This window comes from Abramis brama (assembly GCF_963993115.1).
Source record: "Abramis brama genome assembly, chromosome: 17".
In the NCBI taxonomy this organism is placed as follows: Eukaryota; Metazoa; Chordata; class Actinopteri; order Cypriniformes; family Leuciscidae; genus Abramis; species Abramis brama.
Genome location: NC_139979.1, coordinates 35,310,614 through 35,325,349, shown reverse-complemented (window position 1 = coordinate 35,325,349; position 14,736 = coordinate 35,310,614). Strand labels below are relative to the sequence as shown.

Genomic DNA, 14,736 nt, shown 5'->3' with positions numbered 1-14,736 from the left:
TCAGAGTTGTTTAAATCACGGGGCACAGATTGATTTCTGGGATATTGTACATAATTTGCGGGTGTTTCTCAAACTGTGGCTGTGTCCTAGTAAGACTGCATATCTCGACTGCCACGTCATCAAGCGCCTCTGAAGGTCGTCTCAGTTTGAAGGATGTTTTTAAGACAGACTTCATTTTGTGTCTTTAATTCAGCTCATTTTGAAGGATGCATCAAGAGTATCCTTCGTGTTCTTCAATCTCCCACAATCCTTTGCACACATTCTAAAGCCAGTTAATATAAAGATATTTAATAGGAAGTATTTTTCCTGAATGAAGTTTATCATTTTTCTTTATCACCAGTTGCTTGCAAAATGATGGACAATGATTCACATTTTGTGCACATCATTTCCTGTGACAATAAAACTAAGTAAATTATTAAATAAACAAGTAGGTAAATAAACAAGTAACAAGCAAACAAACTCGTGTGCTTAATTTCTTAATTTCTATTTCGAAGAAAAAACAAATCTGTGACGGCTGAATACGAGGCTTCTACAGTTATAGATATAAAACAACTTTTTCACATGTCCTTTATAAAGCAGTGTTTAATTAAAACAATAGTTGAGGCTATTTAGGAAGGTATAATGTATTATTTACTTATATGAATTATTATTATTATTATTGTTAGTATGAATAATTAACTTATTTATTTTTTATTTTCAATTAGTGTCACACAGAACACTGGAGATGAAGTTCTCCAGAAGCTGATGCCTGTGGTTGCAGCAACTAGATGCGCTCTGTAAGTAACACTGAGAACAAACATCACTGTTAAAACATTATAACAGTTCTTACTTAAACATTAATGGAATTAATAAATAAACTTATAAATTAATGGTTTAACAAAAAATATGAGTCACACTTCAGCTTTTAAACCCTCCACCTATCTGACCTGATTTGTAATCTACTTAACCATTTTTTTTATGATATTTGTGTGAGAAATTTATATTCAAATATATGCATTTGTAATGTATGCATGTAGCGCAGTGCTAAAAAGCATTTAAGTTATCTAAGTGCTAGATAATTTAATTGAAGTTCATAATTGTACATTAGAACTAAAGAAATTATCTTAAAGATATACAAAAATTAGAATTTATAAGTAAGCTCAAGAAACAAATTTATTGTAGTTTCATCTCCATTCTATTCATTTTGGGTAAAGGAAAGGGATTATGGGAGTTGTAGTTTGATATACAATTGTGTTTGTTTCAAGTATGGGTTGAAATTCATTTTAAGAGTTTTTGTTTAAAGGATTTCATTGGTAAAGTGAAATGTATAATGTAACGTAATATTTCGATGTTTGGTGGTAAAATATATTTTATTGTATGACTTTTGTATGCTAACCTCCAGGGGCATAAAGATGAACACCCTACAAAAGTGGTTTTAAAGAATTGTTGGGAACAAAATGTAAGATGTGGAACAAGCTTTGGGTGGTGTAGTAAAATTTATGCAGAAGAATTACAGGAAAATAATATCAAGATGAGTCCAACAGTTGAAATCCAGGATTATGAACCATGGGTTTATATAACACCTCATATAGATCTGCATCTGTTGGAGGTTAAAAGAACAGAAAGAGAAGTTGACTTTAGATATGCTTTCTCAGAATATATCAGAGCCCAATATCCTCGACATATACAAGTATATACAGATGGATCAAAAGATCCAGAACATCAAACAACTGGGGCTGCTTTTTTAGTCAAAGTTACTAGTAATCAGTGGATTAGTGGAGTAAAGCGAACATCAAATCATTTGGCAGTTTATACTGTTGAATTGATAGGAATCCTTTTGGCATTACAGTGGGTAGAGGAAATAAAACCTGACAATGTTTTAATTTGTACAGATTCAGTTTCAGTTTTAAAGAGCTTGAGATCTTTCTAATCTAATCACCAAGATATTCTTTTTAATATACTACATATGCATTCAAGAATTGTCCAAAATGGTATATCAATCAGTTTTATGTGGATTCCAGCACACATAGGAATAAGGGCAAATGAAGAAGTGGATATATTAGCAAAACAAGCTTTACAGAAAGATATAATAGAGTTACAAGTTCCATTAAGTAAATCAGAGATGAAGGTTTTAATCTGGAGTAAATTGATAGAAGAATGGCAAGTAGAGTGGAACAATGGGACAAAGGGTAGATTCCTTTTCAGCTTATTAAACAAGGTAAATCAAAATATAAAGTGTATAGGTAAGTCAAGGAAAGAAGAGATTATTTTCAGCAGAATATTATTAGGGCACTCAAATTTAAATAGCACACTTAAAATAATAGGGAAACACCCAAACGGGTTATGTGAAATCTGTAAGGTTGAAGAAACAGTAACTCATGTATTTCTTGATTGTAGAAGATATGAGCAAGAAAGAGGAACAATGATAGAAGAAATAAGAAAGAATGTAAAGCAGGAAATAAATTTTAAGGTTTTAATAAAATGGGCAAGTGAAATACATAGTAAAGTCTTCTTCGATTTTATTAGAGAAACGGGTTTGGTGAATAGATTGTAAAACTCTGTTCCACACTCCGGAGCAGAAGGTGGCGGTAATGCACCTATTTAAGTTGGTTGCCAGCCGCCGTTAAAAATCAAAAAGAAGAAGAAGAAGAAGACTTTTGTATGCTGGGAATGACGTGAGGTGAAAGGTCGCAAACCGCGGGAGGAGAGAGACTGAATAGCTGAGGAGAAGTTGCGTCGATGACTTGCTCCATGCTTTAGTGGTTAAACTGTAAAATAGAACGTGACAAACGTTGTATATTTGCCAGTTGGACTTTGTTTAGGGTTTGTGCACACAGTCGGACTGAATTGTGAACTTGGAAGCCGAAGACTTTGTAGTTGTTGACGTTTTTCCAAAGTTAACATCTCGCCGCCGAGAGGATGCCTGTCTGAGTGATTTCCAGTCCATGGACATCGCGTGTGAGAGACTGCCTGCCCGTGACGGTGCGGTAATTCGACGGAAGAACCCTCACTTGGGATTAAGGTATCTTTAATTGTTTCTCTTGCTCCAGAGGGAGTGAAGGGGTCATTTTGTTTGGCCACACCGAACACAAGCGTCGCTCCAGGCCTGCAACGGTTAGGTTTTAGCTCATTTGCCGGCTAGGACTGGGGTGGGGTGAATCACGTGTGAGTGTGTGTGTGTGCGTGTGGGCCCGCGTGTGTGTTTCATGTTGATGATGTGTTATGTACTGTATTTTAGCCTACTGTTGAATGTTAGCTAAAGTGAGGTTAATGTAGCCTACAAGTTTCTAAGCTCTTACCACATTTTGAGGCTATTGAGGTACATGTAACTTTTTGATTTCTTTTACATTTTGAGGATAATTCAAACTTGAGGTTTGAGGTGATTTAATTTTATTCAACTAGATGTACCGCATGGCGGTACAAAATATGACCGCCGCTCAGGCCTGCACTGGCTTTCCACAAAAATAAATGACGTGGAGCAATTTGGCTGTATTGCGTGTTTATATATATACCTAAAAAAAGTAGTAGTATGTGCATGTCTGTCTGTGTGTGTGTGTATATGTGTTTGTGTGTCTGTGCGTGTATGTATGCGTGCGTACAGTACATGTGTGTGCGCGTGTGTGTTTGTGTGTGTATGTCTGTGCATGTGGATTTGTATGTGTGTGTATGGGTGTGTGTCTGTGCGTGTGGATGTCAGTGTGTGTGCATGCTTGCATTTGTTTGTATTCCTGCATGTGTGTGTGTGACAGTATCATCCTAAACCAGCAACCCTTCGCTCAACACCACCATCTACAGGCCGATGAGTGTACAGTCACTAAATGTGCACATAAATGAATTTATTTTATACCCCCCCATGGATGAAATTCTACGAAACTTAGCAGAGGATACCCCCAGAGGATGTCAAGTTAATCATACACATGAAATATGGTGCAGTTCTGAACATCTCAACTGAAGATAGGGGCGATTAAAGCAGAATAATATTGCATTTTCATTTTTTATGGGAGGGGCGCAAATCACAAATGAGTGATTATGGGCTAGGTTGATGTAGGCCCTTAAGACCAACATACCATACAAATTTCTTCATCCTCTGTGCCACGGTTCAGGTAGTTATTTAGGTAAAACAGCATTTTTTGGGTTTGGGGGGGCCCAGCGTGGGGGGGGGGGGGTGGCCCCCGGGGACCAAACAAAATTTTTCCGTAAAAGTCTAGTGGGGCTACATGCCCACCAAATTTCATGTTCCCCGGTGTTTCGGTGTCCCTGGTATCGTTGACGAAAAATTCAGTAAGATGACGGGAAAAAAAAACAAAAAAACTTTGACAATCGATTATGGGCTAGGTTGATGTGGGCCCTTAAGACCAACATACCATAAAAATTTCTTCATCCTCAGTACCACGGTTCAGGTAGTTATTTAGGAAAAACTGCATTTTTTGGGTTTGGGGGGGGCCCAGCGTGGGGGGGGAGTGGCCCCCGGGGACCAAACGAAATTTTTCCGTAAAAGTCTAGTGGGGCTACATGCCCACCAAATTTCATGTTCCCCGGTGTTTCGGTGTCCCTGGTATCGTTGACGAAAAATTCACGGGGGGCCCAGCGCAGGGGGGGAGTGGCCCCCGGGGACCAAACGAAATTTTTCCGTAAAATCTATAGTGGGGCTACATGCCCACCAAATTTCATGTTCCCCGGTGTTTCGGTGTCCCTGGTATCGTTGACGAAAAATTCACGGGGTGCCCAGCGCGGGGGGGGAGTGGCCCCCGGGGACCAAACGAATTTTTTCTGTAAAAGTCTAGTAGACCAACATACCATAAAAATTTCTTCATCCTCGGTGCCACGGTTCAGGTAGTTATTTAGGAAAAACTGCATTTTTTGGGTTTGGGGGGGCCCAGCGCTGGGGGGGAGTGGCCCCCGGGGACCAAACGAAATTTTTCCGTAAAAGTCTAGTGGGGCTACATGCCCACCAAATTTCATGTTCCCCGGTGTTTCGGTGTCCCTGGTATCGTTGACGAAAAATTCAGTAAGATGACGAAAAAAAAAAAAAAAAAAACTTTGACAATCGATTATGGGCTAGGTTGATGTGGGCCCTTAAGACCAACATACCATAAAAATTTCTTCATCCTCGGTGCCACGGTTCAGGTAGTTATTTAGGAAAAACTGCATTTTTGGGGTTTGGGGGGGCCCAGCGCGGGGGGGGAGTGGCCCCCGGGGACCAAACGAAATTTTTCCGTAAAAGTCTAGTGGGGCTACATGCCCACCAAATTTCATGTTCCCCGGTGTTTCGGTGTCCCTGGTATCGTTGACGAAAAATTCACGGGGGGCCCAGCACGGGGGGGGAGTGGCCCCCGGGGACCAAACGAAATTTTTCCGTAAAAGTCTAGTGGGGCTACATGCCCACCAAATGTCATGTTCCCCGGTGTTTCGGTGTCCCTGGTATCGTTGACGAAAAATTCACGGGGGGCCCAGCGCGGGGGGGGGAGTGGCCCCCGGGGACCAAACGAAATTTTTCTGTAAAAGTCTAGTAGACCAACATACCATAAAAATTTCTTCATCCTCGGTGCCACGGTTCAGGTAGTTATTTAGGAAAAACTGCATTTTTTGGGTTTGGGGGGGCCCAGCGTGGGGGGGGAGTGGTCCCCGGGGACCAAACGAAATTTTTCCGTAAAAGTCTAGTGGGGCTACATGCCCACCAAATTTCATGTTCCCCGGTGTTTCGGTGTCCCTGGTATCGTTGACGAAAAATTCACGGGGGGCCCAGCGCAGGGGGGGAGTGGCCCCCGGGGACCAAACAAAATTTTTCCGTAAAATCTATAGTGGGGCTACATGCCCACCAAATTTCATGTTCCCCGGTGTTTCGGTGTCCCTGGTATCGTTGACGAAAAATTCACGGGGTGCCCAGCGCGGGGGGGGAGTGGCCCCCGGGGACCAAACGAATTTTTTCTGTAAAAGTCTAGTAGACCAACATACCATAAAAATTTCTTCATCCTCGGTGCCACGGTTCAGGTAGTTATTTAGGAAAAACTGCATTTTTTGGGTTTGGGGGGGCCCAGCGCGGGGGGGAGTGGCCCCCGGGGACCAAACGAAATTTTTCCGTAAAAGTCTAGTGGGGCTACATGCCCACCAAATTTCATGTTCCCCGGTGTTTCGGTGTCCCTGGTATCGTTGACGAAAAATTCACGGGGGCCCCAGCGCGGGGGGGGGGGAAGTGGCCCCCGGGGACCAAACGAAATTTTTCCGTAAAAGTCTAGTAGACCAACATACCATAAAAAATTCTTCATCCTCGGTGCCATGGTTCAGGTAGTTATTTAGGAAAAACTGCATTTTTTGGGTTTGGGGGGGCCCAGCGCGGGGGGGGAGTGGCCCCCGGGGACCAAACGAAATTTTTCCGTAAAAGTCTAGTGGGGCTACATGCCCACCAAATTTCATGTTCCCCGGTGTTTCGGTGTCCCTGGTATCGTTGACGAAAAATTCACGGGGGCCCCAGCGCAGGGGGGGAAGTGGCCCCCGGGGACCAAACGAAATTTTTCCGTAAAAGTCTACTAGACCAACATACCATAAAAAATTCTTCATCCTCGGTGCCACGGTTCAGGAAGTTATTTAGGAAAAACTGCATTTTTTGGGTTTGGGGGGGCCCAGCGCGGGGGGGGAGGGGCCCCCGGGGACCAAACGAAATTTTTCCGTAAAAGTCTAGTGGGGCTACATGCCCACCAAATTTCATGTTCCCCGGTGTTTCGGTGTCCCTGGTATCGTTGACGAAAAAATTCAGTAGATGACGGGAAAAAAAAAACAAAAAAACTTTGACAATCGATTATGGGCTAGGTTGATGTGGGCCCTTAAGACCAACATACCATAAAAATTTCTTCATCCTCAGTACCACGGTTCAGGTATTTATTTAGGAAAAACTGCATTTTTTGGGTTTGGGGGGGCCCAGCGCGGGGGGGGAGTGGCTCCCGGGGACCAAACAAAATTTTTCCGTAGAAGTCTAGTGGGGCTACATGCCCACCAAATTTCATGTTCCCCGGTGCTTCGGTGTCCCTGGTATCGTTGACGAAAAATTTACGGGGGCCCCAGCGCGGGGGGGGAAGTGGCCCCCGGGGACCAAACGAAATTTTTCCATAAAAGTCTAGTAGACCAACATACCATAAAAATTTCTTCATCCTCGGTGCCACGGTTCAGGTAGTTATTTAGGAAAAACTGCATTTTTTTGGGTTTGGGGGGGCCCAGCGCGGGGGGGGAGTGGCCCCCGGGGACCAAACAAAATTTTTCCTTAGAAGTGTAGTGGGGCTACATGCCCACCAAATTTCATGTTCCCCGGTGTTTCGGTGTCCCTGGTATCGTTGACGGAAAATTTACGGGGGCCCCAGCGCGGGGGGGAAGTGGCCCCCGGGGACCAAACGAAATTTTTCCGTAAAAGTCTAGTAGACCAACATACCATAAAAATTTCTTCATCCTCGGTGCCACGGTTCAGGTAGTTATTTAGGAAAAACTGCATTTTTTTGGGTTTGGGGGGGCCCAGTGCGGGGGGGGAGTGGCCCCCGGGGACCAAACGAAATTTTTCCTTAGAAGTGTAGTGGGGCTACATGCCCACCAAATTTCATGTTCCCCGGTGTTTCGGTGTCCCTGGTATCGTTGACGAAAAATTTACGGGGGCCCCAGCGCGGGGGGGGAAGTGGCCCCCGGGGACCAAACGAAATTTTTCCTTAGAAGTCTAGTGGGGCTACATGCCCACCAAATTTCATGTTCCCCGGTGTTTCGGTGTCCCTGGTATCGTTGACGAAAAATTTACGGGGGCCCCAGCGCGGGGGGGGGAAGTGGCCCCCGGGGACCAAACGAAATTTTTCCGTAAAAGTCTAGTAGACCAACATACCATAAAAATTTCTTCATCCTCGGTGCCACGGTTCAGGTAGTTATTTAGGAAAAACTGCATTTTTTTGGGTTTGGGGGGGCCCAGCGCGGGGGGGGAGTGGCCCCCGGGGACCAAACGAAATTTTTCCTTAGAAGTCTAGTGGGGCTACATGCCCACCAAATTTCATGTTCCCCGGTGTTTCGGTGTCCCTGGTATCATTGACGAAAAATTTACGGGGGCCCCAGCGCGGGGGGGGAAGTGGCCCCCGGGGACCAAACGAAATTTTTCCGTAAAAGTCTAGTAGACCAACATACCATAAAAATGTCTTCATCCTCGGTGCCACGGTTCAGGTAGTTATTTAGGAAAAACTGCATTTTTTTGGGTTTGGGGGGGCCCAGCGCGGGGGGGGAGTGGCCCCCGGGGACCAAACGAAATTTTTCCGTAGAAGTCTAGTGGGGCTACATGCCCACCAAATTTCATGTTCCCCGGTGTTTCGGTGTCCCTGGTATCGTTGACGAAAAATTTACGGGGGCCCCAGCGCGGGGGGGGAAGTGGCCCCCGGGGACCAAACGAAATTTTTCCGTAAAAGTCTAGTAGACCAACATACCATAAAAATTTCTTCATCCTCGGTGCCACGGTTCAGGTAGTTATTTAGGAAAAACTGCATTTTTTTTGGTTTGGGGGGGCCCAGCGCGGGGGGGGAGTGGCCCCCGGGGACCAAACGAAATTTTTCCTTAGAAGTCTAGTGGGGCTACATGCCCACCAAATTTCATGTTCCCCGGTGTTTCGGTGTCCCTGGTATCGTTGACGAAAAATTTACGGGGGCCCCAGCGCGGGGGGGGGGAGTGGCCCCCGGGGACCAAACGAAATTTTTCCGTAAAAGTCTAGTAGACCAACATACCATAAAAATTTCTTCATCCTCGGTGCCACGGTTCAGGTAGTTATTTAGGAAAAACTGCATTTTTGGGGGTTTGGGGGGGCCCAGCGCGGGGGGGGAGTGGCCCCCGGGGACCAAACGAAATTTTTCCTTAGAAGTCTAGTGGGGCTACATGCCCACCAAATTTCATGTTCCCCGGTGCTTCGGTGTCCCTGGTATCGTTGACGGAAAATTCAGTAAGATGACGGAAAAAAAAAAAAAAAAAAACTTTGACAATCACTATATGACCGCTTTCGCTAGCTACGCTAGCGGCGGTCATAATAAGCTAAGTAAGTATTTGTTGAATACTTTTCTTCATTTAATACACTTGTATATTATTTTTTTGTTTATATTGAGAATTCGTTCTTTTGGTGAATTTAATATTTTATTTATTCAGTAAACCCTATTTTTATTTAACATTTTAGTAACTGAGTCCTAAGTATTTATTTAGTGTAAGATATCATTGGGTAATAGATTTAATATGTAAATGATATTTCATGTGAATATGGTTTAAGTCAGTTACACACAAGTAAGTATACAGGGTTGTGGTTTAAAAGTTTATGAGTTATTCAAAGCACATGTAAAGTCACACAAACAGACATTTAAACAGGAGGTCAGCAAGAATTCTATATATTATATACAGTTTACTAGGATTAATTTAAGAACCCAGGAACGCCCTTTAGTACCAGGAGATAGGCCTAGGGGGCGCTACATGCATATAAACATTTTATTTAATGTATGTAATGTATTCAATGTATTCCATTTGATCAGTTTCATATAATCTTTCTCCCTCACATAGAGACATAATCTCTTAGAATAACAGTTCAATTTACTGATATATTGAATTCATTGTTTAAAAAAAAAAGATATTGCACAAATTGTAAACACAATCAAGAAAAGCAAAGATTTCTGTTTTGATCTGAGAGAGTGAAGAGTGTGTCATTGTTCTCTACAGGTTGAGGAAGTGTGGTGTGACAGATGAAGGTTGTGCTGCTCTGGCTTCAGCTCTGAGATCAAACCCCTCACACCTGAGATATCTGGATCTGTCATATAATAAACTAGGAGACTCAGGAGTGAAGCTGTTTTCTGCTGGACTGGAGAATCCTCACTGTAAACTGGAGTTACTGGGGTAAGATCATACGTTACTCTCACATGAAACTGTCACTAGGCGCGTTTCCATTACAGATTTGCGAAAAACTTTTCTACTAACATATAACTTTATTTTTTTCTTCTAAATGTCGACAAAAAGCTATAGTGAAATGACTAAAACTTTTTCCTCTCACGATAAGTAAAATCATTCCAAAAATCATGTCAACGGACGTTGGTAGGTTTATGTATATCCCAGCCACTGCACTAGCCATTATTATTATTATTAATCGAAGGAGATGTATGTGTGTTTTCCGAGCATTAACCCTCTGGGGTCTGAGGTGTTTTTGGGGTCCTTGAGATGTTTTGACATGCCCTGACATTTGTGTTTTTTTCAGTTGCTTAGAAACATATTAATGGCAAAGGTGTAATTACACTCTATTTAGCACAAACAGGGCTACCATAATATGTGAGCAACATGTACATGTTTGTATTTTTGAGAGAATAATGTTTATGCATGGTTATTGAAAAAAAACTAAAAATTTAAGTTTCTGATATCAGGCCACAAAACGCATGCTAAATGCGTCCACAAGACTTTTGAATAATGGGTGTTGTCGCCTAGAGTTTTTTCTTCAAACTGATCTGAAAATCATCCTGCCTAATCATTCACATAAAACAATATATTGATTTAAACTTTGTAAGACACGTTTTGTTTGGAAAGGCAATATGCGTGTGGGCGTGACTCACACCTGAGAAGACAAGGCCCCGCATAATGAGCCGCATAATGAGCCTTTCATTCAGGTGTATCACTGAGAGTACACAAGTAAAGAATGTGAGGACTTATTTTGTATGCATGCAAATTACATAATATCCATGGTAAACATTTCTAGTAACCATGCAGTTAATTCTCATACTGTATTTTCAGAAAGTTTTGGAATATATCCTCCCCAAATGTGACACTAATAAAAAAAACTATAATAAATAGTTTAATGACAAGGTTTTTATTGACCTATTAAGATGTTGCTTACATCTACCTTGTAAATATGTTCTATTTTATTAAACCGTTTTCACATAAATCAACAATTTTAACAATACTTCAAGTGTAACCTTTCTTTTTTAAAAGTATAAAAAATAATTTATCATATGTCAAAAAAAGATTCATACATCAAAAAAGATTTTATCATAAATCAACAATTTTAACAATATTTCAAGTGTAACCTTTCTTTTTTAAAAGTATAAAAAATAATTTATCATATGTCCAAAAAAGATTCATACATCAAAAAAGATTTGATCATACGCATTTCAAAGTTAAGGATTCATTATTTTGAATATTGGAACAAACACTATAATAACATCTTAGTTGATGTTATAACCCTGGCTCTAGGGATGCAACATAAAGGACACAAAAACAAAAACCTGCCAATCAAAATAAAGTTTATTTAATATTAATAATATAAACAAGAAGTAGAGGTAAACATGGCGAGACGCAGCACAGCACCACACTTTTGGAGCGAGGAGGAAAGCGCAAACAAAGGCGATCGCTATCTGCCCCGAACTATTCATTATCTGCGTGCTGCTGCTGTTGTTGTTGTTGTCTTTGGATACAGGAAGAAGAATAGGAAATTACGCATATTGCGTCTTAAGGTTGTCCGTACGTCCAGACGCTAACCGTGCGTCGCCGTTTACATCGGGATATTGCCAATTGATTACAAATTCCATGTATACAGGAGTAACTCTCTCTGCTCACGCATGTAAACGGGTTATTCCGAATGTTTCAGAAACCCAAATAGTGACCTTAACCCGACCATAACCCGAATTTTAACAGCTTGTAAACGTAGTCACTGTCATGCTCTAGCACATTGGTACAAGATGTAACATCAGAAAACAAGACCAAATATTGACCAATTAACTGAATAATATCAGAGCACTCAGAGAGATTTAGATGAGACAAATGAATGTCTAAATCAGCCAAGATTTTAGAATTTGGCAATCTACTCTGCGCAATCTCAGAGACAGCAACACCTTCTACGCTCTCAGTAGATGAAGCATTCAGTGCAGCCAAGGCCTTGACCTCTGTAGACCCTGTTTGATTACGGTCGAAGTAAGGTTTGAGTAAATTCACATGGCACATGCGGGTTTTCCTTTTATGATCTGGAGTCTTAACCAAGTAGTTACACTCACCAACTTTCCGATCAATGGTATATGGACCACTGTATTGAGCCTGCAATGCAGAACCCAGTATTGGTAAGAGCACCAGCGCTTGGTCTCCTGAACAAAACACACGATGTTTAGCCTTTCGGTCATACCAAGTCTTCAACTTCTCCTGAGCTGCTTTCAAATTCTCTTTGGCCAGTTCACAAGCTCTACTAAGCCTAAAACGAAAGTTAAACACATAGTCCAAGAGGTTAGTAGGAGTAGAATGCTCAACATCCAACCATTTCTCCTTTACCAATTTCAAGGGCCCCCTCACAGTGTGGCCAAACACAAGTTCAGCTGGACTAAAACCAAGGGATTCTTGAACCAACTCTAACTGCGAAGAGGACTAGTGGAATGCCATCATCCCAGTCTCTCTCAAACTCTTTGCAGTAGGTCTTCAGCATAGTCTTGAGAGTTTGATGGAATCACTCAAGTGCACCTTGAGACTCTGGATGATACGCAGATAAAATGTTACGCTGAATAGACAACTGCTTTAACAGCTGGGAGAAAAGGCGAGACATAAAATTAGACCCTTGATCAGACTGAACAACTCTTGGTAGTCCAAACACTGAAAAACTTACTAAGGGCTTTGGAAATGGCAGGGGCTGTGACCTTGCACAAAGGAACAGCTTCAGGAAATCTTGTGGCAGCACACATAATTGTGAGAAGATATTGATTACCTGATTTGGTACGGGGAAGAGGTCTAACACAATCAATCAAAACATGTTCAAATGGCTCTCCAATGGCAGGAATGGGATGCAATGGAGCTGCAGGCACAGACTGGTTAGGTTTGCCTACAACCTGACAAACATGACATGATCTACAATACTGAGCCACATCGGACCTCACTCCAGGCCAGAAAAAAAATGCCTTAACACATGATCCAAAGTTTTCCTGACCCCCAAGTGACCAGACAGACAATGATCATGGGCGAGATACAATATGCCAGATGTTATGTCAGATCGATAAACTTCTGGAACCACCACTTGAAACACACTACTCCAGTCATCCTCACATGGTATTTTTGGATCTGTCCACTTTCTCATCAAAACACCATCACTAACAAAATAGCCAGAAGCAACATTTGATAGCACTTCATCAGACACTAAATCTTCAAACATGGGCGACAAAGTGGGGTCTTGTTTTTGTTCAAGTATTAACTGTTCACGAGATGGAAACATCTTTCCACTCCCTGCCAAGTTCATGTCACCTTGGGCAATGAAAGTATCACAGTGGTATCACCGATTGACTGTTGGAAGATTTGTCTTCAACTTGCCTCTTAGCAGACATAGCACGAGTAGTTGCACAAACAGGACAAGTTTCTGGAAATGCCAATTCAAGTTCATCTGGACCATCTGACTTAAGGACAGTAGGGGTTACTTCAGGGACAGCTAGAACTTTCCCACCAGCTAAATCATTCCCTAGAATAAAGGACACACAATCTATGGGAATCTGGGAACAAAGTGCAACAACAACCTCCCCAGAGATTAAATCTGATTGGAGATTAATGCTATGTAAAGGCATAGACAAAAATCCTCCACCAAAACCTTTAACAATTACCTCTGAACCTTGAGCTGACTTTTCATTGAAGGACAAGACATCACGTAAAATCACAGATTGAAAAGCTCCTGTATCTCTCCAGATCTTGATAGCTTGCCTGTGTTCAGGGTCAGTAAACAGATACACAAAACCATCCATCAAAAGTGATGAGCCAGCTAACTCACCTTTCTTGCATGAAACATTAGCAACTGAAGATGCCAAAGGAAGGCTTGACAAATGCTACAGTCTTTGTGGATTTCTGTTTCTTACTTAGAACAGGACAATCTGCGATAAGATGGCCTGGTCTCTTACAATAAAAACAAGCCCTTTCTGAAATCAACCCATCATTAGTCATTTTATTGGCAGGTGATGAGGCAAAGGGCACAGACTTTACAAACCGAGACCTATTGTGCTTAATCTGGACCTGAACCTCAGCTTGTTTGTCACCAAACTTTACCTTATGGGTTAAGACAAACTCATCTGCCAAGATTGCAGCTTGTTCTAAAGCAGGGTTTCTCAAACTCGGTCCTGGAGGGCCACTGTCCTGCACAGTTTAGCTCCAACCCTGATCAAACACACCTAGCTGTGAGTTTCTAGTGATCCTGAAGACATTGATTAGCTTGCTCAGGTGTGTTTGATCAGGGTTGGAGCTAAACTGTGCAGGACAGTGGCCCTCCAGGAGCGAGTTTGAGAAACCCTGTTCTAAAGTCACTGCCTTCTGCTCATCAGGGACGGACTGACAATCTGTGCGTTCTGGAAAAGTCCAGAACGGCCGTCCAACCGAGGGCCGTCGGCACAAAAAAAAAAAAAAGAGTCTAATAAAGCAATATGAACAGCCAACAGCAGGGGCACTAATACGATCACTTATGATACGTGTAAAAAACAACAACTGAGGAAGAAGAGTCGGCCTACAGCCACTGACAGAAAGTTAGTTTTATAAGGCTGCACTTTTAAATTTGCTACATTATATTTGAATAGTTAAGTTATAGTATAGCAGTGGTCTCCAACGTGGTGCATATGAGTTGCCCGCTAAACACATTCTAAAAATAGCCCCAACTTGCCGTCGTGGTTCCAGTGGTATCATTTTGCGACCTTTTCAACTAAACGTTTCGTTGAACTTTTGCCTCTACAAAATTACCCAACTATCTTTGATTATACGCTGTCATTTGTGTTGCGTATGAGAAAC

At 42.2% G+C, this 14,736-nt stretch overlaps 1 protein-coding gene across 1 annotated transcript in view; it reads left to right on the top strand.

Annotated features, from left to right (window-relative positions):
* The window catches only part of LOC311066814 (uncharacterized protein), a 42,855-nt gene that overhangs the window by 963 nt on the left and 27,156 nt on the right, over positions 1-14,736 (top strand). The window contains exons 2-3 of the mRNA XM_084088194.1: positions 705-776; positions 9,685-9,858. Of these exons, the coding sequence (XP_083944320.1) occupies positions 705-776; positions 9,685-9,858 (246 nt within the window). The remainder of the gene's footprint in view (positions 1-704; positions 777-9,684; positions 9,859-14,736) is intronic.